The 26,058-nt window shown below is 40.4% G+C and overlaps 1 protein-coding gene across 3 annotated transcripts in view; it reads left to right on the top strand.

Annotated features, from left to right (window-relative positions):
• Positions 1 to 26,058, top strand: part of LOC119488860 — a 62,208-nt gene that overhangs the window by 8,439 nt on the left and 27,711 nt on the right. For all 3 annotated transcript variants that reach the window (XM_037770821.1, XM_037770819.1, XM_037770820.1), the window contains 27 exons: positions 1,058 to 1,324; positions 1,817 to 2,080; positions 5,142 to 5,260; positions 6,643 to 6,784; positions 7,266 to 7,529; positions 8,575 to 8,835; positions 8,996 to 9,256; positions 10,944 to 11,195; positions 11,339 to 11,599; positions 11,683 to 11,946; positions 12,324 to 12,584; positions 12,729 to 12,989; positions 13,167 to 13,424; positions 14,018 to 14,281; positions 14,404 to 14,661; positions 15,892 to 16,152; positions 16,799 to 17,050; positions 17,550 to 17,813; positions 17,995 to 18,255; positions 18,357 to 18,617; positions 18,719 to 18,979; positions 20,386 to 20,646; positions 21,960 to 22,223; positions 23,350 to 23,610; positions 24,049 to 24,309; positions 24,687 to 24,947; positions 25,400 to 25,669. In XM_037770821.1, the coding sequence (XP_037626749.1) occupies positions 1,058 to 1,324; positions 1,817 to 2,080; positions 5,142 to 5,260; positions 6,643 to 6,784; positions 7,266 to 7,529; positions 8,575 to 8,835; positions 8,996 to 9,256; positions 10,944 to 11,195; positions 11,339 to 11,599; positions 11,683 to 11,946; positions 12,324 to 12,584; positions 12,729 to 12,989; positions 13,167 to 13,424; positions 14,018 to 14,281; positions 14,404 to 14,661; positions 15,892 to 16,152; positions 16,799 to 17,050; positions 17,550 to 17,813; positions 17,995 to 18,255; positions 18,357 to 18,617; positions 18,719 to 18,979; positions 20,386 to 20,646; positions 21,960 to 22,223; positions 23,350 to 23,610; positions 24,049 to 24,309; positions 24,687 to 24,947; positions 25,400 to 25,669 (6,795 nt within the window). The remainder of the gene's footprint in view (positions 1 to 1,057; positions 1,325 to 1,816; positions 2,081 to 5,141; positions 5,261 to 6,642; positions 6,785 to 7,265; positions 7,530 to 8,574; positions 8,836 to 8,995; positions 9,257 to 10,943; positions 11,196 to 11,338; positions 11,600 to 11,682; positions 11,947 to 12,323; positions 12,585 to 12,728; positions 12,990 to 13,166; positions 13,425 to 14,017; positions 14,282 to 14,403; positions 14,662 to 15,891; positions 16,153 to 16,798; positions 17,051 to 17,549; positions 17,814 to 17,994; positions 18,256 to 18,356; positions 18,618 to 18,718; positions 18,980 to 20,385; positions 20,647 to 21,959; positions 22,224 to 23,349; positions 23,611 to 24,048; positions 24,310 to 24,686; positions 24,948 to 25,399; positions 25,670 to 26,058) is intronic.

The following is a 26,058-nucleotide window of genomic DNA, read 5'->3' as shown; positions in this document are numbered from 1 at the left end:
TGTCAAACTACTGTAGATCAAGAAGAGTCAAGTTATCATGGTTTTCTGGGTTCTATTGTCTACAGTGACTACAGCTAACCTACATGTCTGAATGTTGCATTAAACTCCCCCAGACATCCCCAGAGTAAGTAACAAGTAATATAAGTGACAAAAACTCTCCATTTTCCTCAAAATGTGGGTGTAGATTTTCAGGGTCAGCCTAAATATGGGGTCAATTCAAGTCATATGGCACAAAATCACAAATATGTCTTCGTCCACTATCCATAGACCCTACATTCAGAAAGCGGCTAAAACATTGGAGCCTCTATTTCTTACTAAAGGAAAGTCATATGATATTTAAAGGGCCACTTCACCCAAATAACAAAAAAAATACAAATTTTCTCTCTTACGCTGAGTCGTACAATATGTAGCCATGCAGATAGTTTTATTTACAATATTATGTAGTTTCATATGGAGAGTTTATTTTTCCGTGTTTTGAGATATCTGTCTCGGTTATTGTCTTCACCTCAATACAGTTAATCTGAATGGATTTGTGTTTGTGGTGCTCCAAGTTCTGAAAAGTTTCCAACTTTTCCAGAAACAATTTGTCCATTTACTCTGGATAATTCAAACGCACAAGTTTCATTACAGAAGAAATAGGTCCTGCAAAAGCAGCAAAATGTGTGTATTATCAGTGACAATGTCTCTGGGATGACATGGTGCTGTTGAGGTTTCAAGTGTAATATTTCAATTCTTTGAGCTGCATAAACAATACAGTAATTCTATTCAACTCCATTGTATTGGTGGACAAATTTCAGAGGCAGTTATCTTAAAACTTTGGCACGTAAAAGACACAGCTTTGAGTAAATTAAAATACAGGCATATGTATATGTATTTTTGTGATTTACGTGAACTGAACCTTTGACATTTGCTGTAATTGCAGAATATAAAATTGAAAGGAAGTGACCCTTTTTGGTTCTTGAGATCAAAGAAGCTGTTTCAGACTAATGTATTAAAAGTAATTCAGTTATATACATTATCAGATCCCCTCTAACTAAGTGCTTATGTCTGTCTGTAGTGAATCCGCCTCCGGTGGAGGTCGCAGCAACACAGACCGGCCGGGACACGGCGAGGGTAACGTGGCTGCCGGTGGAGGGCGTTCTGTTATACCAAGTCGTCATCCAGGATCTAGATGAACCCACCAGTCCGTCTGTGTACAAAATCACAGACACTAAGAAGGATGTTGAAGGCATCCTCCCATGTTCCACCTATCTGATATCAGTGTCCTCATTCAACAAGTTCCTGATGCCGAGCGAGCCCACAAACTACACGTACACCACCAACAGTGAGTCGGCAGAGCCAAACCACTATCAATAACTTGGTGATTATGATCTAGGTCAGCTATTCTCTCTGAGGCGTTCCTTTCAGACATGCAGAATATGATCCTCAGGGGAAAAAGGACTCAGATGCCCTGACAACCTACTTGTTGTCAGGGCTGTCAAGTAAACATGAAGCTAAGAAAAACAGAAATCTACGGTGATTGTTTGTCTTTTTACAGAATATTAAATATGGGATATACAGCTTTGACAGTATATTGTCTCTATCAGAGATAATGTGATAAATTTGAACAGAACAAATCAACACTTTTATTCATAAAACAACTCTCCAATCAGGATTGGTGTAGAAAATTGTCCGTGAATGATGGCACACAGCCAACAATCACCCCATCAGTGTTTCTTACCAGACACTTTCTGATAGAAAATGTATATAAAATGTCAGTCCAGTTGTTTTCTCACATACACTAAAACAAAAAACGAATGTTCTGTGCTGCTTGCAGAACTGAGACCAGTTTCATCAGTTTCCGTGGACTACACCTGCGCCACTCACTCTGCCATGGTACACTGGTCGGCCGTGTTCGGGGCCGAATCCTACAAGGCCATGGCGATGGGTGATAATGGCACTCAGCTGATGTGCACCAGCGAGAGCACCAGCTGTGAGCTCACCGGACTGAGCTGCGGCCAGAGCTACGTGGTGCATGTGACGCCCATGTCAGAGAACTGCAACCACATGATGAACTCCACCTCGGCCACCTTACAGACAGGTTAGACGCAATTATCACAAAGAAAAAAAACAAGTATCAATTAACTTATTAGGCGACCTATCTGACATAAACACCTATGAACACTAAGGCTGCCCCGTCTTAGTTGGTTAGTCGACTAATCAGTCATTTTGGTCTTAGTCGATTAAGATTTCTTTAGTTAATTAGTCATTTTTATGCTTTTTCACACTGACTGACTTGTTTCCAAAAAAACTTATGAGCACATTTCTGGTAAACACAAGATTTAAAGTGGTGCTTTTGTGTGACTCTTTTTGGAGAAACTCAGTTTTACAGATCTGTCGATTAAACCAACTTTGTCGACAAATACGTATGAGTGTTTGTCGACTAATATCTCTGGTCAAGGACAGCCCTAATACACACACATACAACAAAGAAGACACACATACTGACATCTTTTCCAAAGTCATTTTTGATGAAGTTTGATCAGTGTGTGACCCTCTACCCAGCTGAGTCATTGTTGCAGCCCTTTCTTCATCTGGGAGTGGTTGTTTTCTCCTCCTCAAATGACTCAGCAATAACTGTTTAGCTGTAAATCTCCTTTCAAAGGAGGAGAAGTCCGAGTCCTGAAGCTCAGTGGTTGTTTAGGATTAAAAAAAATAACCTGCTGGATATTATTCCACCAGACTTTAAGTACAAAGTATATAGAGGCAGCATTCTCTTCACATCTCAGTTTAAAATCGTCCTTGAATCATATCAGGAGCTGGATTTTCCTCTCAAGTAAAGAATTGAAATTGTTGTATTAGTGAGATGCTTTAGTAATGAAACTAATTCACCATCAATTTAACTTTTTGGCCATGTCTTTTTAAATCAAGTCAAAGCCCCTACAGAAACTACAGTAGAAAAAAGCTGAAAACTGAAGCAGGAAGACGAGGAGAGGAAAAAAAAGTTCTAACTGTCTGGGTGATGTTGCCTTACAGGCGTATTTCAGCAATTCACTATTGCACGTCCACAAAGTTAGGAAACATGTGACAGGCACATTAAAAAGAAGAATGGTCAAAATAAAAGCAGCAAAGGGCGAGATATCCTGACATCTCTAAAAAAAGGATGCTGATCACTATGACATCATCAGGGTTATTTTGTTAGACTTTGGAAAGCTCCTCCAGAGCCGCAGAAGACATTATACAACTGTTTCACAGGCCGAGTCGCACTCTTCATTACAAGTAAACTGAAATTTCAATCATTTGAAATTAAAATCAGTGGAGTGCCCCTTTCAATTTGAATCTACATGCCTGACCTCAAACACAGGACTTTCAAGTGGGAGACCGGGAGATGTATTTTGTAGTGACGGTTGTCACGTGATGTTTGTCATGTGTTTCCCCTGCTGACGTTACATTGTTTCCGTACGTGTTTTACCTTAGCCCAACCATAATGTTTTTCCTTAAGTGGTTTTCTTGCCTGATCCTAAGTCAGTGACCTTGACGTTTTCCCTTAACTTTACAAAGTGTTTTTCTTGCCTAAACCTTAAAATCAGTGGCTTTTTTGCCCCCTGCTGGTACTGCACGTTAATACAGGAGTGTAATATTCACGTCTATACGAGGCAAAACGTAAGACTGACACTGCTGTCCGATGGTGAACAGGTGTATCTATTACACAGTTTGGTGTGATATTGGGTTGGTTACCCAGACGTTCTACAATACCCTTGAATTTCTCTCAAACCATTTGTTATTATGTGTTCATTTCTGTTTACCAAATGGCACATTTATGGCAATGTGGAATACAAATCGAAATGAACAGCATGTCATTCAATAGGAAGCAGAAATTAAGTCTGAAAAAATAACAAAAATGGTGAGAAAATGTGGTCAACCAGCAGATTACAGTTGCCAAAAGGGCCAATAAAACCAGTTCTGGATTTGGTTATACTTTTCCAGAAGAGTGGGTTATCCAACTAACCAGTAACCAACCCGTCAATGCCAGTCAACTGACTGAATGGCTCTGTGTTCGTTAATCTTTTGGCTGACAAACATTTTTACTGCTCCACCCTGCTATCTATTTTATTGCAGGCAGTTAATCCTTTCATCTCATGTATCACTCTATTCTGTTAGAGAGCCCGGTCGAGATTTTATATCCTACCCCACCCCTGGGACCACATTGTGCCACCGCTAAGCTGTCGTGACTTGGATGCCGCTGATGAACATGATTTTATGACGAGTAATTGTTACATCTCAAGTGTTCAGCCATTTAATACTTGAGAGAAAATATTAAATAACATCTGGTGATCATTTTGGAAAAGCTTAAAGGCACAAACAAAAGGAAATGGCGTCATCTTTAGATGATTTTGATTTCATTGTGTAATAAATTATGTTACAGCTCTTATTGGGCTTACATAGCCTTGAATGAAGACTTTTTACACTATTTTGAATGGTACAAAGATCCACATTTGAATTCTGACATTAAAATCCCACCAACGTGACGACTGATTCTGAAGATTACATTGGAAATTTAGGGATTTTAAGAAGATTTGGCTACATATTTTATTAGGTTTGACTTCAGTTGCTTCTTAATGATTGTTCTTTCAGTTTAACATGATACACCTTTAATCTTGTTGCTTTCTTGCCTCAGAATAAGGATTACTGAGGTCATATCAGTCAGCAGTCATTTGGGAATAGCTGTTTACAACGCCCCCCTCCTAGTTTTGTTTGGTGTCTACGTTCACACGTTATTTGTGCATCACTAGGTCTCTCCTCTGAAAACTGGGTCTCCCATTGAGCTCCACTGTCTATATCATATTGTGTTGTGTTCAGGCTGCTAAGAATGAGCCTGTGTTTGTGTTAAACCTGAAACCTCATACAGTGAAAAGCGACACTGGAGCATAATCTTCAGTATCAGGGCGTATTAACCTGAAAAGGGATTTGAGAAGCTCGCCTTTGATGTTGATATTTAACCCCATTTACTTCTTCTTCTTCTTTTACCTCTCTTGTCCTTTATAATGTTATCTGTCGATCAATCTCTATCTATCTATATATCTATCTATCTATCTATCTATCTGATGTGGGATTTAGAAAACTGATTTTAAATAATTGTATAAATATCCATTTCCTTTAAGTTCCCTGTCCGCCCAAGGACCTGGAGTTGTTACGAGAATGTTCCAGCGAAGTCATCGTCTTTTCCTGGGAGTACACCAACAATACAGACCACTACATGGCCCAGGCAGTGGACGATCAGGTACTGTAGCCACACATTTCTATGTAAAATTAATTTATATGTAAGATGATTCTTTTGAATAAAAAAACTGATTTGACATTTTTTTGGAAATGCCACTCTCGTGTTTCTATTGGTGCCTTCAAATGGGGTCGTGTTTACCGTGTTTACCAGAAGAGTCCATATGAACGCCCCCCTTCGGTGGTATTCACAACCTCGTAAGGGGAAATTTCTGAAAGCTCAGAGTTCACGAGTTGTGACGTGTTTGTTGACGTGGCGGAGGCCATGGAAGTTCATTTTTCGGTACATAATAAGTGAATATATTGTATAATATGTCTGAGGTAAATGTTGATATTCTAGACGCCGACAGTAACGTTAATATCGCCGTTGCTTAGCAGCGGTGTTCTTCACGACTTAACCACTTGAACGGCAAGCATATTGTGTACACAACTTCCCAGGTTGTAAACATGAGCTCACAAGTTTCATTTGAAGGCACCATATGTTACTGAAGCAGCCAGTTAGATTAGCTTATAAAGACATAAAGATATAAAAACAGGAGCACATAGTTAGCCTGGCTGTGCCTGAAGGTAAAAACATCCACCTACTGACACCTATTGAGCTCACTAAGTAACAGCATGTCATATATTTTGTTTCATTCATACAAAAACCGCTGGGTAAAAACGACAAGTTGAGGGTTTTTTTTGTTTTTTTTTTAGAATATTTTATTTTCACATTTTTTAGTTAACCAAATATACAAAACATACAAAACACAAATAAACTCAAACAAACATTGGTCCAAATTCGGTCCCTATCCCACCCAAATACAAACTGAAAAAAGAACCATATTCAAAAGGAGTAGGCTAGTTAACGATCAATTAAATTAAAAAAGATAAAAAAACAAAAAAACTAATTAAATACACAAATAAAGAAATCATAAATAACGAGATGCAGTGTTCTGACTTATTCAGATGACTAATGATGTATCAAGTCTGACAATTTTGTGATATCAAATCCAATATAGGTGTTGGTAAAGAGTCCATATAGGTTAAATCGGGTTGCCAAATCTTCAGAAAGGTTTTATTAATTTCTGAGGGTATATGTGATCTTTTCAAGTGGAATGCAGCTGTTCATTTCCAGAAGCCATCTAGATATGAGGAGATGGGAATCAGACTTCCATGTAATTGCTATACACTTCGTGGCGATTAGTTGTGTTACCTTTGGAGTGGACCAAGACTAGCTTTTTTCCCCTAAACTATAGCTGTAGCTTCATCATATTTAACATAAAGAGTGGTATCAATCTTCTCATTTAACTGTTGGCAAGAAAGCAAATAAGCATATTTCCCAAAATGTTGAACTATATCTGTTGTTTAAGGGTACATATTAAATATTTTGTTATTTCTCTGTAGGGAGCGGTCCAGGATTGTCTGACTGAAGAAAACTCCTGTGCTTTCACACACACAGTGTGTGGACGGCACTATTACTTCACCGTCTACTCCATCGCAGGGCAGTGCAAGAGCCAGATCAGCTCTACTGTTGACATTCGCACAGGTATGACTACATTATATCTACAGCAGTAGATACACACATAACCTACATGTATCATTTTGTATAACAAAACATCACTTTGTGTGACTTTCTTTTTCTCATTCTGCTTTATCTAGAGAGTTATTTGATAATTGTATGTACTCAAGCCCCAGAAAGGTATTAAAATAAAATAGCTGAGACAGAAAAATCATAATTTTTTTAAATTGCAAACATGTGCAAGCAGTAACGAAGGGTTGCGATGTATGTAGCAATTTAATTTCCATAATTTGATGTTGTTTAACTCAGTTTAAAGCATTAGTGAGTAGCTGAACTGAGCTCTCTCATGTGAGTGCCCTCTGGTGGATTCTCTTAAAATCTGATCCGTCCTGTTTCAAAACGACAATATTATTTGAGCTCTTTTTAGCTTGCACTTTTTCAGTTATTGTCTTTTATAAATTGCAAATAAAAACAAACAATTTAGTAAAATAACTTTGCCTGCCTCCAGCACCCTGTATTCCCCAGAATCTGCAAACCTCAGCCGACTGCAACTCAGATGTTCTGCTCAGCAAGTGGGACCTCGCTGAGGGGGCTCAACATTACACTGTGGAGGCCTTTGGCAACAGGATGAATAGCTACTACAACTGCACCTCCATGTCCAACAGCTGCGCTATAGAGGGTGTCCATTGTGGAGAGCAGTTGACCACCTATATCACAGCTTTTGACGAGGAATGTGCCAGCCCCAGGATGCTGGGGCCTCCTGCTGGGACAGGTGAGGAGAAGCTGTTAGTGCCCATTTATTAGATATCAGCAGTGTTGAAAGTATTTAGATAATTTACTATAAAAACAGCTTTCTTGTGTAATGTTAAGGAGGTACTGTATTATCAGCAAAATGTACTTAAAGTATCAAACGTAAAAGTACTCAGTATGCAGAGCAATGACTCCTATCATATATTATTATTCATTAGATTATTATTACTGATACATGAATGTGTAAGCAGCACTTTGATAAAGTGGAGTTAATTTTAATTATTATATATAATGTTGGATAGTTGAATCTATAATAATGTGTCCTTTATAATAAACAGACCATGTGTTTTTTTATGTAAATTATTAATCTGTTCCTACATTTTACTTTTTGCATTACTGTAAGTGGTGTGGTGTTAAAAGTAAAATATTTCTCTCTGAAATGTAGTGAAGTAAAAATAGAATATGGCATAATATGGAAGGAAAATAAAGTAAGCAACCTAAACATTGTATAGTACAGTACTCGCTTACTTAGTTGCATTTCACCACAGGATATAAGATATCTAATAAGAGGTTAATAGGTAAGTTTACATAAATAGTAAATTCAGTTTTCTACAGTGACAATAATAAAGCTCTGATTAATCTTTCTGTATGGAAGTGGAAAAAAATATGATGCAGAAAATTTACCAAAAAAAGAGAAAATCCTCCTTGGAATTGGCTCACTTTCTCAATTTCTCTATCACTTCACAAACAGCCATCACAGAAACTGTTTACATGGATGTCGTTTGGAGCTGAAAGAATTGGTTGATTAATCAATTAGTCAATTGATAGAAAATTAATCAGCAATTATTCTGATAATGAATTCATTCAAACTGTTTAAAGCTTCTCAAACATGAAAGTTTGCTACTTTTCACTGTTTTATATCTTTATAAATTGAATATCTTTGGGTTTTGGACTGTTGGTCAGATAAAGCCAGCACTTTGTAGACCTCACTTTGGTTCTCACTTGCAGCCGTGAAAAGGTTTAAAGTTGGAATATATTCTCATGTAGCTTTGTCCCCTCTCCTCTAGTCCCATGCGTTCCTATGAACGTATCAGCAGCGAGGGAATGTGACGCACACTCCATCACAATGACCTGGTTGATCTCCGGGAGTGCAATTTTCTACATCGCCATGGCAAAGGACAGTAATGGCGTCATTCACAGCTGCAAATCCTCGAATTTGATGTGCAAAATCGAGGGGTTGAAGTGCAGCACCAACTACACGACGTACGTCATCGCCTCCAACTTCATGTGCAACAGCTCTGAGAGTGAGATGGTCACCATAGAGACAGGTACTGCTCGTTTTTCTTCTTCTTCTGGGTCAATTAACAGTGAAGCCTTTTAAAAATCAGAACCTGAAGCTGCTGATTTTCACGATTACACACATATGTCCAAAGTCTAATAATGTTTAGTTTCATTCTACTAGTTAAGTGTCCCTCTGTCTCATTTCAGCTGCTTGCCCACCGGATAACGTTATTGCCTCCCTGGACTGTGAAGCCAATGAGGCTCTGATTTCGTGGCGTGGCCAGCCCGAAATCAACTCCTTCACAGCCATGATCGTGGATGAAGATCAAGTACTTCTCAGCTGCAGCTCAACTAACCGGAGCTGCAGGGTACCCAACCTGAAATGTGACCAGCTCTACACCGTCACTGTCAGGCACCACGATGGCATGTGCCCCAGCCTGTCCTCTATGGCCATCTCCATGCAGTCTGGTAGGAACATGTGATTTATATATTTTAAAACTTCCTTTCATGTCACTATATCTCTGCACTCCCCAATAAAAATGTGAAAAATGTTTAGAGGCTATAAACAGCACAGATAGTTTTAGAATATAGCTGCTTAGACAAGGCAACCACCCAAGGGGAAAACCCGTAAGTTCACTGTGTTGGTTGCAGATTGGAGGAAGTACAGTATTGATATCCATTACTTAAGTGAAAGTATCGCACTGCAAAAAAAAAAATACTTCATTCAAATGGTCACTTCAGTAAAGGTACTTTAGTGTTATTAGTAAAATATACTTAAAGTATCAAGAGAGTGGAGTTTAAAGTTGGGTGGTTTATTCTGTAACAATCTGCATCATATTTATATGATCTTCTTATCCCTTTTTTGTTGTAATCTAAAAACTATGAACTAATCAAATAGAAATACTCAAATAAACAACCTCAAATTTGTACTTTAAGTACAGTACTTTAGTAAATGCACTTTCCACCAAAGGTTGGTTGGTTTCTTTTAATTTAATTACAACAATTTTGCAGTTGTTAGAAAATACACAATACCTAGTGAGAAAACATCCTGTAATGATTTCGGGGACTAACCCTTTAATATGGCGTCTTTAGCATCAGCATTCAGCTCAAAGCTGCACTAATCAATATTTTATATTACTGTAACTTTATATTAATGACTCTACAGTTCCCCTCAGCTACTGTTTCAGCATCTTTCAGCTCATTGTTTTACTCATTACTCATTGCAAAAATCTCTGATAAACCAACTGTGTTATTATTATTATTATTATTATTATTATTATTATTATTATTATTATTAACAGTTTTTTATTATTATTTGCAAATTGATTTGACAGGGATCACATATAATAAACATACACTTCAGTAGGCCTACTTGAAATCTGATGCATAATATAGAGATATAGCTAAAAGTTAATTTTCATACCCAGTCCTAAGCAGGTGAACAATAATACGAACAGCATATACATTACATACAACAAGCATTATAAAGTACTGTTCACTATGTAGAATTAACTAACAGAAATAATTAGGGTGTGAAAATTTGACTTATTTGTCAGGTGTCTAGAAACATGACTCCAAATGAATGCTACGTTGCTCCGTGCTGCTGGATGTGTCAATAGGCAACACGTTTTCCATGTCAACTCTACTGTAAGGAGATAATATGTCAGACGTTGTGTTTACAGCATGTAGGGCTGACCCCAAGTGGCCAAAAAATGAATTAATGTAGGGTAAAGTACAGAGGCTGAATTCTTTTATTGTCTATGTAAGTAATTCTCAAAGTTGGGTCTGTGGCGCTCTGCCAGGGGGTCCATGTTTTCAGATTAATTAATTTAAATTATCTTGATGAAAAATGTTTTTTTTACAAAAAGGCTTCATAGTTAAACAAATATTACTTTCATTTATAAATCCATATTAGTTCATATATTACTTTTTAATCTAACAAATCTATAACTCTTAGAATCTGAAACTATGTTTAATACATGTCTACTATCTTTCTAATACATTTATGTTGTGTTGTTCTTTCACATAACTAAGACTGTGGAAGTGTAAAAAATAGGCTACGTCAAACACTGAACGAACGCTGTGTCTACTAGATCAACCTGCATGTAGAAAGTCTGAGAGGAGCATACTTCACCTTTCTCTCTCCTCTGTCCAGTTCCTTGTGGGCCCCACGTGGATGCCGACTTAGACTGCCAGTCACAAGCACTGACCCTCAGCTGGAACGCAACAAGTAACACAGACGGCTACAAAATTGTGGCCTCAAACGGCAACAACACAATGACCTACAGCACCACGGAGCCTGGGTTGACGATCACCTCACTGGAGTGTGGACTCGATTACACGCTGAAAGTGATGTCCTTCAACAGCACCTGTGTCAGTCGACCCACAGTGTTATCTATAATGGAAAGTAAGAGAGCACTCTGACAAATGTTTAGTCTTTCAACATACATGAAGTGTCTGAAATCAATCATAAAAATAAACATTTGTCTAGTGAAATGTTAGCAATTCCTTAAAATGTACTGAGCTGATCTGAGGCTTTCTCTCCCTCAGCGCCATGTGTGCCCACTAATGTGATGACGATGACAAACTGTGGCAAGAGTGATGTGCAGGTGACTTGGAGTGCAAGCCGTGGCGCCCTACGCTACAAAGCAGTTGCAATGGATGAAGACGGAAAACGCTTAATGTGCTCCTCCAATGAGACGTCATGCATGTTGGAGGACCTCATGTGCAGCCGGGTTTACAGTGTTGGGGTGACTGCCATGGACGACAACTGCACCAGCAACGAGAGCTCCGTGGAGACACTACGGACAGGTAGGGACGAGCAGGAATCAAGCTCTGAAATGTGGATATCCTTCTCACAGTCCAACTCATGCCATCCATATGCTCCTCTGCAGAGCCCTGCCCTCCTTCTGGGTTCACCGCCTGGGTGATCTGCGCCAATAACTCTGCCATGTTAACCTGGCTCAACAGCCCCAACGCAGTGTCCTACACTGGCAAGGCAGTGGGCGCAGACGGACAACCTGTGACATGTGACGCAGGGATGAACCTTGGTTGCCAATTGGATGGTCTGAGCTGTGGCGAGGAGTACACCTTCACTGTGTCAGCCTCAGATGGCGACTGTCAAAGTCCTGACAGCATGGCGGTCATCCGTATGACTGGTGAGTCCCCTACCTCCTCCTTTCTACAAAACCCCCAAATCCCAAAAATAAGTTGTTTCAACAAAAGATCTATTTAGCATCTGTTCTGGAGCTCCATGACTGTTTGCTGAAGAATACAAATGAGGATACAACTAAAAGCTCCAGCACAGCTCCTAAATGGGCTTTGTTGTGATATTGTTTTGACAACTACTCTTTTAAAGGTCAAATATATATTTTCTATTTGAACCAAAAAACACTGTTTATCCACCATGTTTCCTGTGCTGTTGGAAAACTGAAAGAGACCACAACCAGTTTTAATTAATTCAGCAACTACTACAATTAATTTCTTACATTTGTAATCAAACTCCCACTGAGTCTCACTCTTTGCCTCCTGTTAGCCCCGTGTGCTGTGGAGAGTGTGATCAACACCCTGAACTGTGACACCAACACACTGACCATCGACTGGGCGCCTGGATCCATGGCGTTAAACTACAGCGCCGTCGCCTTGGCTGGAGACGGCACTGCACTTCGCTGCTTAACGGAGGATTCAAGTTGTACGATGACTGATTTGCCGTGTGGACAGCAGTACAATGTAACGGTCAAAGCCATCAGCAGCACATGTGAAGGACACAGCAGTGTCCCGGAAATAGTTAACTCTGGTAAGTTTGTACTTTGAACCAACAGAGCACAGTATGTGAATACAGAAAATGCAGCAAACTAAAGGACATGATCCCTTGATCGTAAAGTGGTTCTCTCTTTCCTCCCCATGTGCCTCTTTACAACCAACATCATTCCTCTCTCAGTTCCTTGTGTTCCTGTGAACCTCAGAGGCGTCGTGGAGTGCGCCACTGATACGTTGCAGGTGTCCTGGGATGCAGCTGCTGGCGCAGAGTCCTACATCTCCACGTTGAACGGAGACGGAGGTTTCTCTTCTTCTCGCTCCACATCTGACCAGAGTTGCTCCTTCCCTCATCTGCAGTGCGCTCAGACATACATGTTCAGCGTGGTGGCGGTGAACGACAGGTGTAACAGCTCTGAGAGTGCCGTGATGTCAGCCAGAACTGGTAAATGCATATTTTTAGTTACAAAGAGCCTTTTATTTTGGGCCAACCACTTGAAAGCTATGAGTGTATGACTTTCTTCTTCTTTCTTTCTTGGACTTCCTGTTGAGGATGTTTGAGTGTCTGGAGGCATCAAGTCATAATATAAATGCAGTCATAATGCTCATCTCACTCCTCCAGCACCCTGTGACCCTACAAATGTGACCGCTGTCCTGGACTGCCTCTCTGGTGTGGCGACGGTGACTTGGTGGGCCAGTGCTGGAGCAAATCATTACACAGTCCTTGCTGAGGCCGACGGACACTCCGACTCCTGTAAATCCACCGGCACTTCCTGTGAGCTGACCGGGCTGCAGTGTGGGGAGAACTACAATGTGACTGTACTGGCAGGGGACGGGAAGTGCAACAGCTCCATGCTCGCCAAAACCAGCGTAACAACAGGTAAAGAAATGCATAGAAGGAGTGAGGCTTCAATTTACGTGGAATGCATTGTTGCTGATTCTTTTGAATATATTGAGTAGCCAGTTTTGAGATTGCTATCATAAGTTACGTTTTTTTCATTCAGCTTTGAAATCACAGATTGCATTCTCAGTACAATCATTGATTTAACTGTGACAGCTATCAGTGAATTCAGCTGTATGTGAAGGACCGTAGCCAGGATATTAGAAACACTGATGTCACGAGTGCCCCCAAATGCACCCCTCACCACTCTCAGAAACCGGAAACTTCCTCTTGAATGCTTCCCCTTTTTAATTCTGAAGCCCCTTCAAAGTAATTTATTTGATTTAAAATGGAGCGAAAAAGGGAAATGACTGAGATATTTGAACAGTAAACACCTTGGTGAAAGAAGATTGCTAAGATAAAAGTTGGAAAACAAACAATGAACAACCTGTAACTCCCAGATATCTTCTGCAATTTAGAAAGTTCTGAAGAATGCACCTGTATGTAAGGAGAAGAGGTTTTGTACAATGTATCTCACTCAAAAGATTCCTCCAAAGAGATACATTTATAATGTGTGACAATCCCTTGCCCAGCCCCCTGCGCTCCAGTGATCCAGGACTACTCCCTGGACTGTGTTTCCAACGACGCTGTGGTCACCTGGTTTGAGGACGAGGATGCCATGAGCGTCTCGGTCAACGCAACCTCCAACCAGGGACACCGGACGTCCTGCAGCTCCTCCACCAACAACAGCTGCGTCCTGGATGAGCTGCGGTGCGGAAACACCTACACTGTCCACGCTGTTGCACGAGGAGTCCAGTGTTTGAGCAAACCCAGCTCTTCTTTTCAGATTGTCACAGGTAAGTTAGAATTTAGACTTTCTTTGTGTTAAGGCTGATGTTGGCGGGGTCGCATGAAGTATACAGGAGGTATTAAAGTATGTGGTGTATAAGAACTGACTGTATAATCCTCCCTCACCCAGCGCCATGTGACCCTGCAAACGTGGAGTACACATACTCCTGTGAGACTGGCATCGCCTTCCTAACCTGGGACGAGACTTTGGGAAGAAAGCATTTCTACGCCGCCGTCTATGCTGACGACCACATGGCCTCCTGCAACACCACCGAGACCTTCTGCTCCCTGCCCTCGCTGCTCTGTGGTCACATGTACGACGTGAAGGTGATAGCTGTGGCTGACCACTGCAACAGCAGCGCGCCAGGTGTAATAAAATTACAGACAGGTAAGAGAGCGAGGATTGGAGTGATGGGACAGGGTGTGTGTATTCATTGAATTAGGCAATCTAGGAATAAAAACATTCTCCATTAGAACACTGCATAGCGACGGTCAATACTCTATATCATAACATATAGGTCACAGAGGGCAAAACCAGCAATGACTATTCTACACCTGTGGGAGGCAGCAATGCACTAAACCGTGCCAAGTCTGCTGGAAAGAAGAAGTCCAGAGAGAGGCTGTCATATATTCTCTTGGTCCAGGGCCTTCACAATAATAACAAAATCTATTAAACAGTTCATACTTTTCATTATTTACAGGGTAAGAAAACACAGATAGCATAGGCACTGTGACACAACCTTGTTTTAGCTAATAGCTAAAGGTGCAATGTGGTCATCATCAGGTAATGTGTGTGCAACTTATGTCTACCTTAACAACAAAATGATAGAACTGACACTGTATGTGATTAATACTTTACAGACACAGTGTATGATTCAAGCCAGCAATGATAGGTGGGTAGGTAGTATTGAAGCTAATGCTCTCAGCAGCTGGCTGAGACTGGATTTTGGTATACATCCATCAGTAAGACTCTTAAGGGAACAGTCATAGTAGACTGAGTCTGAGTCTCTGAGACTCTCCCAGTCTACAAAAAAATGCAGTCGGCAAAGTTTTCCTAAAAATGCATTGAAGGGACTATTTGTAACTTTCAGAAATGCTTGTTAACAGCGACACCTGTGGCCGTTAATTCAACGAAAGTCAGCATCGGGCTCGCGCTTGCTCGCTCTAAATAGACATGAACGAGCATCGCTCAAAACAGTGAGGCGACACACGTCAGCTAAAACCACAATATCACCTCTATATTTCACCTGCTTGGCAGTAATGTTAGCTGACCAGACAAAGGTCTCTCCATATGATGCTGATCCTAGTGTTCTGGAGGAGCTGCAGCATTTATTTCTGCACAAACGTCCACTGTATATCCACTAGATATTCTCAGAGCTAAACTAACTCTTCTGCAGTGTGGAGTGAGCGCACGTTCACGTCTAGAGGTGGAGCGAGAACGCGAGAACGCGCGTGTTGTGTTAGTGAAGGCAGGCAGGCAGCGGAGCAGTGACTCCGGCCACACGCGAGCGTGCATGGGATCCCGACCCGGTACATTTATACGCTTAAAAAGTTACAAACAGTCCCTTTAAGTGATCATTAAGACTCAATGGTGTTTCCCCTTTTGTTTTCCCATCAGCCCCCTGTGCTCCCTTGAATGTCAATGCCTCCCTGGTGTGTGACAACAACACGGCGATGGTGAGCTGGCAACACAGCCCCGGTGCAGTGTCCTACAAAGTGAAGGCGTACGGCCGAGACGGTGATGCCAAACAATGCACCACAAACACCACAATGTGTCTCCTACCCAACATGAACTGCGCCGTGACCTACATTATCAGCGTCATCCCCTCCTCTCTTCGCTGCGAGGGCTTCGAAAGCATCGCATACAATTTCATTGCAGGTGAGGTGGAAAAAAGCACTTTGACACACTTTGATGTGATATGAACATTGAGTTTGTCCTCAGTAAAACACCCAATATTATATATATATATGTTTTAATACTTTCATTTTATTACAGTAAAATAGAAAAACAACTTGTGCTCCACAGTTTTTGATAGGTTGATCATAAATACTGAACGTTGATGCAGTTCATCTAGATGCCACCAGATGTCAGTGGTGGAAAGTAACTAAGTACATTTACTCAAGAACTGTACCTAAGTGCAATTTAGAGGTATAATTTTGTACTTTTACTTAAATACATTTTTAAATGCAGGACTTTTACTTGTAACAGAGTATTTTTACACTGTGGTATTACTAATTTTACTTGTAAAAGATCTGAGTACTTCTTCCACCACTGACAGATGCCGGCTCCAAGAAAACTCTTGACTACTCACTGACTAATTTCACTTTTCACTGACAATTATTATATTACATATTGGGCGACTAGTTATTTTATTCATAATAATAACATATATAATAAAATATTTAGTATGTTTGCTGCAGCCCACAGTTATAATAGTTCTTATATTAAATTAAATATTAATTGTGTTTTTGCCACATGTTCACTCCACTTCAATTTCACTCTCCCCTTCTTCTTTTTCTTTCAGGCCCCTGCCCTCCCACCAATGTGGATGTGTCCCTGCAGTGTGTCGGTAACGTGGGCCATGTGACCTGGACCCCCGCCCTATACGCAGATCTCTATGTGGCCACAGTGGAAGGCCACGAGTACACCTGCACCTCTAACGGAACGAGCTGCTCCCTCACAGACCTCCACTGTGGCCAGACGGCCGCCGTCACGGTGGTCACCATGGAGAGGGGCTGCACGAGCGAGCCCAGCCTGCCTTTTACTTTCCAGTCAGGTCAGAGAATGAATATTTAGATATTAACAGAATAATTAGTCATCTTTGTCAAACTTTTTTTTGCCTTCTTGCTGAGAGTTATAGGAGAACATTGACACCACTCTGGTGTCAACGTTGGAAAAGGAAAATGTCAATCTTTTCCTTTAAGTCGTGTAATTTGTTACATGTGTTGTATATAATGTTTTTCAAAGCAGTATAGAAAAAACATAATAATTCTCCTTTTAGGCTTTTGCTATTTGTTTTGATCTTGATTGTCAATAAAAACCCAATTGTTAACGAAGAAAAAAATTATTTCATTTCATAAATTCTAATATTACATAGACTTTAATCTAATTCATCAGTGATCAATGATTCTTATCCTACATATTTATTAAACCAGTATAATTCTTATATTTGTATTTATCTTATCATATGAACCATTATCTTAGTGATTTTGATTTGCAAAAATCTATATTTGAATCAGTTCATTTATAAGATTTTCTCTCTCTCTTGTTCTCAGTCATCTGCCCACTGACCGGAGTGACCGGAGTGACAACTTGTAGCAACAATGACATCACAGTAAGCTGGGACCCGAGTCCAGAAAGTGGCGTTGACTACTTCATCCACTCTCAAGAAGATGGCGGGGCCAGTGCCAACTTCTCCACAACCCAGCGGTCCCATGTGCTCACCGGGCTGCAGTGTGGCGAGTTGTATATGCTGAAGGTCGCTGCCAGGGACAACGAGTGCACCAGCGTCTTCAGCGATTCTATACAAACTGAAACAGGTTAATATCTGGGTAACTTGGTTGCTCACTTACAATAATGCAGAGCTGTTTCAGTGAGGTAGTAATTCTCAAAATACCAGCAATTAGAAATCCATTTCTCCAAACTAAAGAAAATGTTCTGTATTATTTTCACTCCCAGAGGAACACAGAATAATTTGTTCCTAAATCTCTTTCCCGCCAGCTCCGTGTCCTCCAACCGGCCTGACTGCCAGAGCCGACTGTGGCACCAACTTGGGAACGTTGACCTGGGCGCCGAGTGTCCACGCCATCTCCTACACAGCTACAATGACTGGTACCCATGGCCATGTAGTTTCCTGTTCATCCAACACAACAACAACCTGCTCGGTGAAGCTGGATTGTGGACGCCAGTACTCAGCAGTTGTGGTTGCTTCCAGTGCGACGTGCAGCAGCAGCATGGGAGCACCCTTAGTTTTTGACTCAGGTAAGTAACACCTGCAGATGTCTGGGTTTAAATGTTTTGAAACTCAAACAATGAATGAATGATTTAAATCGATCATCTTCCCCTCTTACCCCTTCCCACAGCTCCCTGTCTGCCTGACAGGGTGGTAGCAAACCTGGACTGCGATGCCAACTCCTTTGCGGTGCAGTGGAGGGCGAGCGCCGGCGACATCTCTTATACTGCGATTGCCATCGGCAGTGACGGCACCCGTGCAACCTGCGACTCCACAAGCACAAACTGCAACATCCAGAACCTAAAATGCGGCCTCACCTACGGCATTGTCGTCACCACATCATCAATTGACTGTGGCACCATCGAGGGCTCCGACTACATGATCCAGTCAGGTAGCAAAAGATCAAGACTCTTCATCTACGTAAATCTCACATCTCCTCTTCCTTTATTCTTACATCCTACCTCTCTTATTCACCCACCTCTTCACCCTCAGCCCCATGTAAACCAGAAGAGGTGTTGGTGGATCTGCAGTGCAGCACTAACATGGCGTCGGTGACCTGGGGAAACTCGGGGCCAGACCAGACCCAGGTGGTGTCGGCGATGGATAGCAGAGGAATGATCACCACCTGCAACTCCAGCAGCTCCAACTGCACCTTCAACCAGCTGACCTGCGGGGAGAGCTACGCCATCAGTGTGGTCGGCCACACAAACACGTGCAGCAGTGAACCAGCTGTTGCAGACACACTCAACACAGGTACTAATAATTTAGCAAATAATAATGCACACGAGCTATCAGCATTACATGGTCTACCGTGTAGACCATGTAATGCTGATAGCTCGTGTAGACTCTACACTAAGGCAGGACTGTAACCAGAGGAACATAAACATGTAATCACAAGCAGAGACAATTAAAATTACTTTTAGAAGCATGCTTAGCATGCTAAGATGTAAATGATGCAAGATTCTGCTGTGAAAATGCATTTTGAGTGCACAACAGAGGTGGATAATGTTCATCTATCTACATGCGTTTTATGTGAAGAGACATGACCTACAACATTTTTTTTTCAAAGTTTCACGTACATTTTTCGTAGTATTTCAACATTTCCAAAGTTTTGTACTCACAGCCACTAAATATATTTTTCTAAGCTTGGTTGAGGTTCTGCAAATTACTGTGATTATAAAGCTCTTGTTCACTTGCCTGTCAAAACTAAGAACTCAACAGTGGTTGAAGAATTATTCAAAATCTTTACTTAGGTAAAAGCAGCAATAATATAAAGTAAAAATAAAAAGGTAAAACCATGCATTTAAAGTTTTGCCTAAGTTAAAGTACAGAAGTATAATGAAGATTAATATTAACAGAATTATTGAAATAATATTACTGATACATTTATGTTTGTGCAGCATTTCCATGTTGTAGGTGATGGAGGTGTAGCAACTTGTGTAATTTAACCCATTTGTGCCTAAAGACTGTATTTAGTATGATAAGGAAAAATGCCACAACATTTGATCTGATTGGTCAAAAGTCTTGAAATTTGGGACGGACATACTTTGGGCAAATATCTAAGAGAAACAACACTTTTATCAATAGTGATTTTTTTCCTAAAATATAATGGAGTCTATTGCAAAAAAGGCCCAAAGACTAGATATAGTATGATAAGAAAAACTCCCTTTTCAGCCAAACGGTTTGACCGATTTTGAAAATGTCTCCACAATTGTGCTTAAGCAAGTCCAGAGAACACTTCCACAAAAGGAAATTGAAAATTTTAGTTGAAGGCACAATTGGATTTATCTATAACAGAACTTGATATTAACTTCTTATTCGATAAGATAATCGTACTATACATTGCAAAGGTAAATGTAGGGATGTAAAAAAAAAAAAATACAATAGATTGCCTCAAAATGTAGTGAAAGTATGAAGTAGTATAAAATGTAATATTCAAATAAAGCACAAGTGCCTCAAAATATATAATAATAATATTTACAGAAGACATTTTGACTGATCACAATTCGAAAACCAAAGGTGTAAATAATAAAATATGATGGCTGAATTCTATTTAGCTGCGTCTGGTTCAGGTCCTGTTATTGTGCATGCTGACTCACTGTCACACTGTCAGGACTTTCAGGGGCACATATTTACCTCTCTCTCTCTCTCTCCACCAGCTCCGTGTGTTCCCACCCACCTCACAGCACTAGTGGACTGCCTGTCTGGTATCACCCAGGTTACATGGGACCCAGCACGTGGTGCCATATCTTACACCGTCTACGCTCGGGGCAATCTCGGCCACAGCGAAGAATGTAGTAGCACTGACACCAACTGTGTTTTCAGTAACCTGGCGTGCGGGCAGGACTACAACATCACAGTGATGGCGCACCACGACTCCTGCGACAGTTTGGTCAGCGAGACCATCAGCGCCAGCACAGGTAATGAAACAAAGGCAAATCAGTGACAGAGATGCTGCTTTGTGTCTCGGCAATGTGACAAAAGCAGCCATACAGTATGTTCTGATACAAAATTGAAGGGCTTAAAGGTGCAGTCAGTAATATTTGACTGGCTCTTTGAACAACATAACCAGAATGTATGAGATGAGGTCACCGCTTTGCCATCCCAGTACACTCTCAAGCTTTATGAAAAGGCAGATTCCCAGCCACCCTGAACTACTCATCGTAAGCTACAGAATGCACTTGAGTCTCTAAAAAAACTGAACTTTGTAGCAGTGTGGAAGGAACTTCAGACTTTGAAAAAACCTGATGCAGAGTTGGCTTTACATTTCGTTGACAGTGAATCAGTCTATGATCCACTATAGCTAACATCAATATGCTCTATGTGATGCATTGATGGCCATTTGTCAGGAATAAAATACACTAATGACAGTCTAAGAATGTATTCCTGTAACTGTATGAGCGGTGTGACGCCACTTTACCCATAGATATAAAACAGTAGAGGTGACACGTTGTTATGACTTGCAATTCAAGGATGGAACCATGTGGCGGTCATTTTACCTGGGTACTTGGGTACAGATTTAAACTTGCTGTAATTGGAACCTATGGTGAAAGAGGCTTATGTTGTCTTTATAATCCTTGTATTTTTCTAGCAATACACCAATACTGTTTTTATTCAAAGTAATGAGCGGAAGACAACTGTGTCTGTTGAGAATTAACCAAAAAAACAAAGATCTTGGTATAATTTTGATTATTATATGCTCCAAGAGAACAAAACATGCTTTCAATAATGAAGATAATCTCCTAATTGTGCATTTATATTGCAGACAATGATTTTATTTTTTTCAATTTTGAACTTAATATGTAATAAGTAATGTGTTTTCTATCTATGACTTTACCTGACAATTTGTACTTGGTGCATGCACTTGCCAACAATAGGTAAATTTGCAGCCTGATTTATTTTATTCTTGTTTTATTGTTTTGTTATCCGTTACCTATGATAAACTACAGCAACTTTAAAAAAAACTCGATGGTTGTATGTTGTTGTTGTTTCTTATTGCTGCCACTAAGTGCTACTAAAGAGACATATTTGATGGGGAGCTTTTTTTAAGCGTCAGGGGCATAAAGAGTTCTCATAACGCATTTTATTCCAGCTACAAATCAACTGAAGCTGCTGCACTTGACAGAAAGGGTTTTCAATTATATTTTTTATTTTACACATCACATTTTTACTTTACACCATGCATACTCACATGACCCTCTGTCTTTGTATTTACTTTCCCCTCTCTGTCCAGGTCCTTGTCCCCACAGCGGTCTGCAGACCACCCTGGACTGTGACATCAACACGGCCGTGGTGTCTTGGACGCCAGGCAGCGGCATCCTCTACTACAACGCCACGGCTGACGCCTTTAACATCGCACACCAGCAGACCTGCTCCACCAGCGGCTCCTCCTGCAACATCAGCTCTCTGCGCTGTGGGGAGAGCTACAGGGTGAGCGTCAGTGGACAGGGACAGAACTGCCCCAGTCCCGCCCTGGACTGGTTCCGCATCAACACTGGTAACTCTTTATACTTTATAGAGTTTGGCTGCCAGATACTTTCAGCTTCTCAACAGTTTATCCATTGCTTTTATCTAGATAATTATTTCAACTGTATATCAACTACTTTTATCTAATTATACTATTATTTTTTCTATAACTTTTAGCCTACTTTTCCCAATGTATAGCCATCATTTTTTTTTTTACCAGAAATTACTTTCAGCTAATTATTTCAACTGATCATCCATTATTTTTTTTTACCAAAATGTTTCAGCTTTTTAAAATGACTTCTAGCTAATTATTTCAACTGTTTATAAATTGCTTTCAGCTAACTATTTCAACCATTTAGCCATTACATTTGACCTACTATTCCAACTGTTTATCCATCATTTTAACCTTAATTGTTAGCTGTTTATAAATTATTTTTATCTAACAATTTTAACAGTTTTCTATTAATTTTGTCTATTAATTCTATGTAATTATTACATATGTTTATCCGTTCTTTAACCTAACTATTTCAACTGTTTACAAATTACTTTTATCTTCCTACCCAACTATTTAGACCATTTATCCCTTTATCCTTCTGCTTGCATGTTACTAGGGCTGCAATTAACTTAATTATTTTCATTGTCGATTAATCTGTTGATTATTTTCTTGATTAATCTATTAGTTGTTTGGTCTATAAAATGTCAGAAAATTGTGAAAAATGTCGGATCAGTCTTTCCCAAAGCCCAAGATGACGTTTTGTCCACAACTCAAAGATATTCAGTTTACTGTCACAGAGGAGTAAAGAAACCAGAAAATAATCACATTTAAGAAGCTGGAATCAGAGAATTTAGACTTTTTTTTCTTAAAATAGTTGGCAATTAATCAATTAATTGATTAATCATTTAATTGATTAATTGTTGCAGCTCTATTGCTAACTAATTTACAAATTAAGTATATCAGGTAAAACAACTTTTAATTGTACAGCATGTAAGCTGAATAAATTGACAGCAGGAAAAATCCAAATACCAATAAGATAATGTAAAAAACATAATTTCAGTTCATTACTGAACTAAAGTATTTGGCCGCAATCATTCTGCCATTTTCTGAAGTCAGTGTCTGTCTCTTAAAAAGAAATATAAATGATCTTTCACTCCTCCAGCTCCCTGCCCTCCAACCCAGCTGAGGATCAACTCTTCCTGTGAATCAAACAACATCTCGGTGTGGTGGCAGGCCTCGCAGGGCTCCGTCTCCTACATGGCCGTGGCTGAGGATGCACAAGGCCGCCAGTGGTCCTGTGACGCCAGCAGCACCCACTGCCAGATATCTGGTCTGCTCTGTGGACAAAAGTACTACGTCTACGTCGCAGGTGTTGATGATAAGTGCACTGGAGCCAAGAGTGACGTTGAAATGATTCGTACAGGTATGTATTTAAACCCAAGTCATATTTGGTTATGTTATATCTATGGTCACTTGAAAATGCATATTAATTGTGTGAATTGTGATTAGCTTATCTTCTTCACATGTCTTCTTCAGGTTTCACATACCTCCATCCCTCATTAAAGCCACTACATTTGAAGATGTCCTTCTTTGGCGTCCCCTAGTCCTGTCAAATACCCTAGTGGTGGTTTCAAAAAATAAACTGTGCTGCTACACACTTTGGCTTATTCTGTTTATGACATCTGAATAATTTGAAAGATGCTGCAACCAATAAAGCTTCAACTATGTTCATCCAAGCAGCTCACAACAAGTGAGAGACTAGCAGTTCATTATCTCCCTCAAGGATTCAAATGGATCAAACCTGTGACCACACAGTGACAGGATGTTTTCTCTAACCACTCCCTTTGCTCTCTCTGTTCAGCTCCGTGTGTCCCACAGAACGTACAGACCGACCTTGACTGTCTGTCCGCTGTCCTCAACGTTACCTGGCAGTCGACGGGTGACGTTTCTCAGTTCCGCACCTCCGTGGTGAGCAGCAAAGGTCACGTCAGCATCTGCCAGACGACTAAGCATCACTGTGTGGTACGCAACATGCAGTGTGGTCTGACCTACAACGTTACAGTGGTGGCCCAGGACGAGGCCTGCAACAGCTCCCACAGCCCCACAGAGCAGGTCCTTACAGGTGGGTAAAGCTCCAGGTGACTTTTTCTCTGTGCTATCTGAATGTTGCTGCTGTGTGAAAATCTTCTCATCATTTTAAGTACAAAAGAACTGTAGTTGTTTCTTGATCACCGTTCATTTTTGAGTTTATCCAATCGATTTAAAAGACAAAAGAACAAAGAGTTTGTCTCAACCTTAAGAAAACCAGCAAAACATGCAAAGTTGAGTCATGATGCTTTCAAGTGACAGCAGACAGACATTCATATTTACATTTTTTTTAACTTCTATGATCTGTTTTCCTATTTCCTTTCAAGAAAATATTCAGTCCATTTCTTATATGAGGTTAGTTTTACTGTCTTCTTTTATCCTCAACTCCTCTACTCCTCTTCTTCCTCTCAGCTCCCTGTCCTCTCCCGACCTTCCTCCCGGTTGTCAACTGTTCCACCGGCATTGTGTCTATAACCTGGAACAACACCATGGCGGGAGTCATGCACACGGTGTCGGCGGTTGACGCCACAGGTCGCCAACACAACTGCAGCGGCACAAACAGTGGCTGTGATCTTACCATGCTGGGGTGCGGGATGGAGTACAATGTCACCATCACACCGTCCCGAGACGGATGTGTGGGCGGAGACAGCTCCACACAAATGATCAAGACAGGCAAGGATCAATAATATTTTAGTTTTACTTGAACAGATGTACACTTCTTTATGCAAATATTGTTCTTTTAGTTTTTTGTTTTATTCATTTTTAGCTTTGTCTTCTATTTATGTGTCTTTATTCCGCTTTGTGTTTCTTTTAGTGCTTATTTATTTATGTTGTATGTACAGTACTGTGAATTACCTTGTTGAAAGGTGCTTGTCTTGCATTACAAAAAGGAAGACTTTACATTTCTGTGTACAGGAAGGGTGTCCTTTCACCTCCTGATTATTTGAGGATATTTGTCATACTTAAAAGATTATTTATTTTAGGATAAGATTAAAACTTTACATGATTTTAGTTCATGACAAAGTGAAAACAGTCAAGAGGGATAAACTTCGCTGACAGGGTTTAAAGCACACTATGTGTAATAAAAATGACTGATTCTCTGACCTGTTCCTGTTTACTTCCAGTTCCCTGCGTGCCTCGCCTGTCTGACGTGGAGATCGACTGTCTCACAAACTCAGCCTGGGTGATGTACAATGAGTCTGCTGGGGCTGAGAAGTACGTCGTCATGGTGATGGACAGCCAGGGTGATGTCCAGATGTTTGAGTGTAACTCCACGTCAGATGGGACGTGCGCTCTGCCGCCGCTGATGTGCAGCCAAAACCTCACCTTCACAATCAAGGCCTGCGACCAGCAGTGTTCCAGTGCACCCAGCAATGCTATCACAACTGAGACTGGTAAATGAAGATTTCAACTATAAACATCAATAAATATTAAAAACAGAAAGTCACTTTTATAACACAGACGTATTGAGCTGTAACTGTTGATTTTGTCAACGTGCAACTTCATTGTTGGTGTAGATTGGCTTGAATTTATATTTTCAGTTTCCTCAAAATATTATGAATGGCTTTTGCTTTGTTAAAATTATTTCAATAAAAGGTCTGCGCTCAAATAGAGACGACAGCAAGGAAAAGAAGAGATGCAGAACCTGCTTTGTATAAAAGTATAGCTCTATTTACTTATTTGCTTTATTTATTCATTTAAACATGATGTTTCAGATTTGCCATATTTTATTCAATCTGAAATGTCATGTTTTGATGAATAAATAGAAGAATATTTTTCTCCA

Source organism: Sebastes umbrosus, chromosome 5 (assembly GCF_015220745.1).
Source record: "Sebastes umbrosus isolate fSebUmb1 chromosome 5, fSebUmb1.pri, whole genome shotgun sequence".
In the NCBI taxonomy this organism is placed as follows: domain Eukaryota; kingdom Metazoa; phylum Chordata; class Actinopteri; order Perciformes; family Sebastidae; genus Sebastes; species Sebastes umbrosus.
This window is presented reverse-complemented; position numbering and strand designations above follow the sequence as displayed.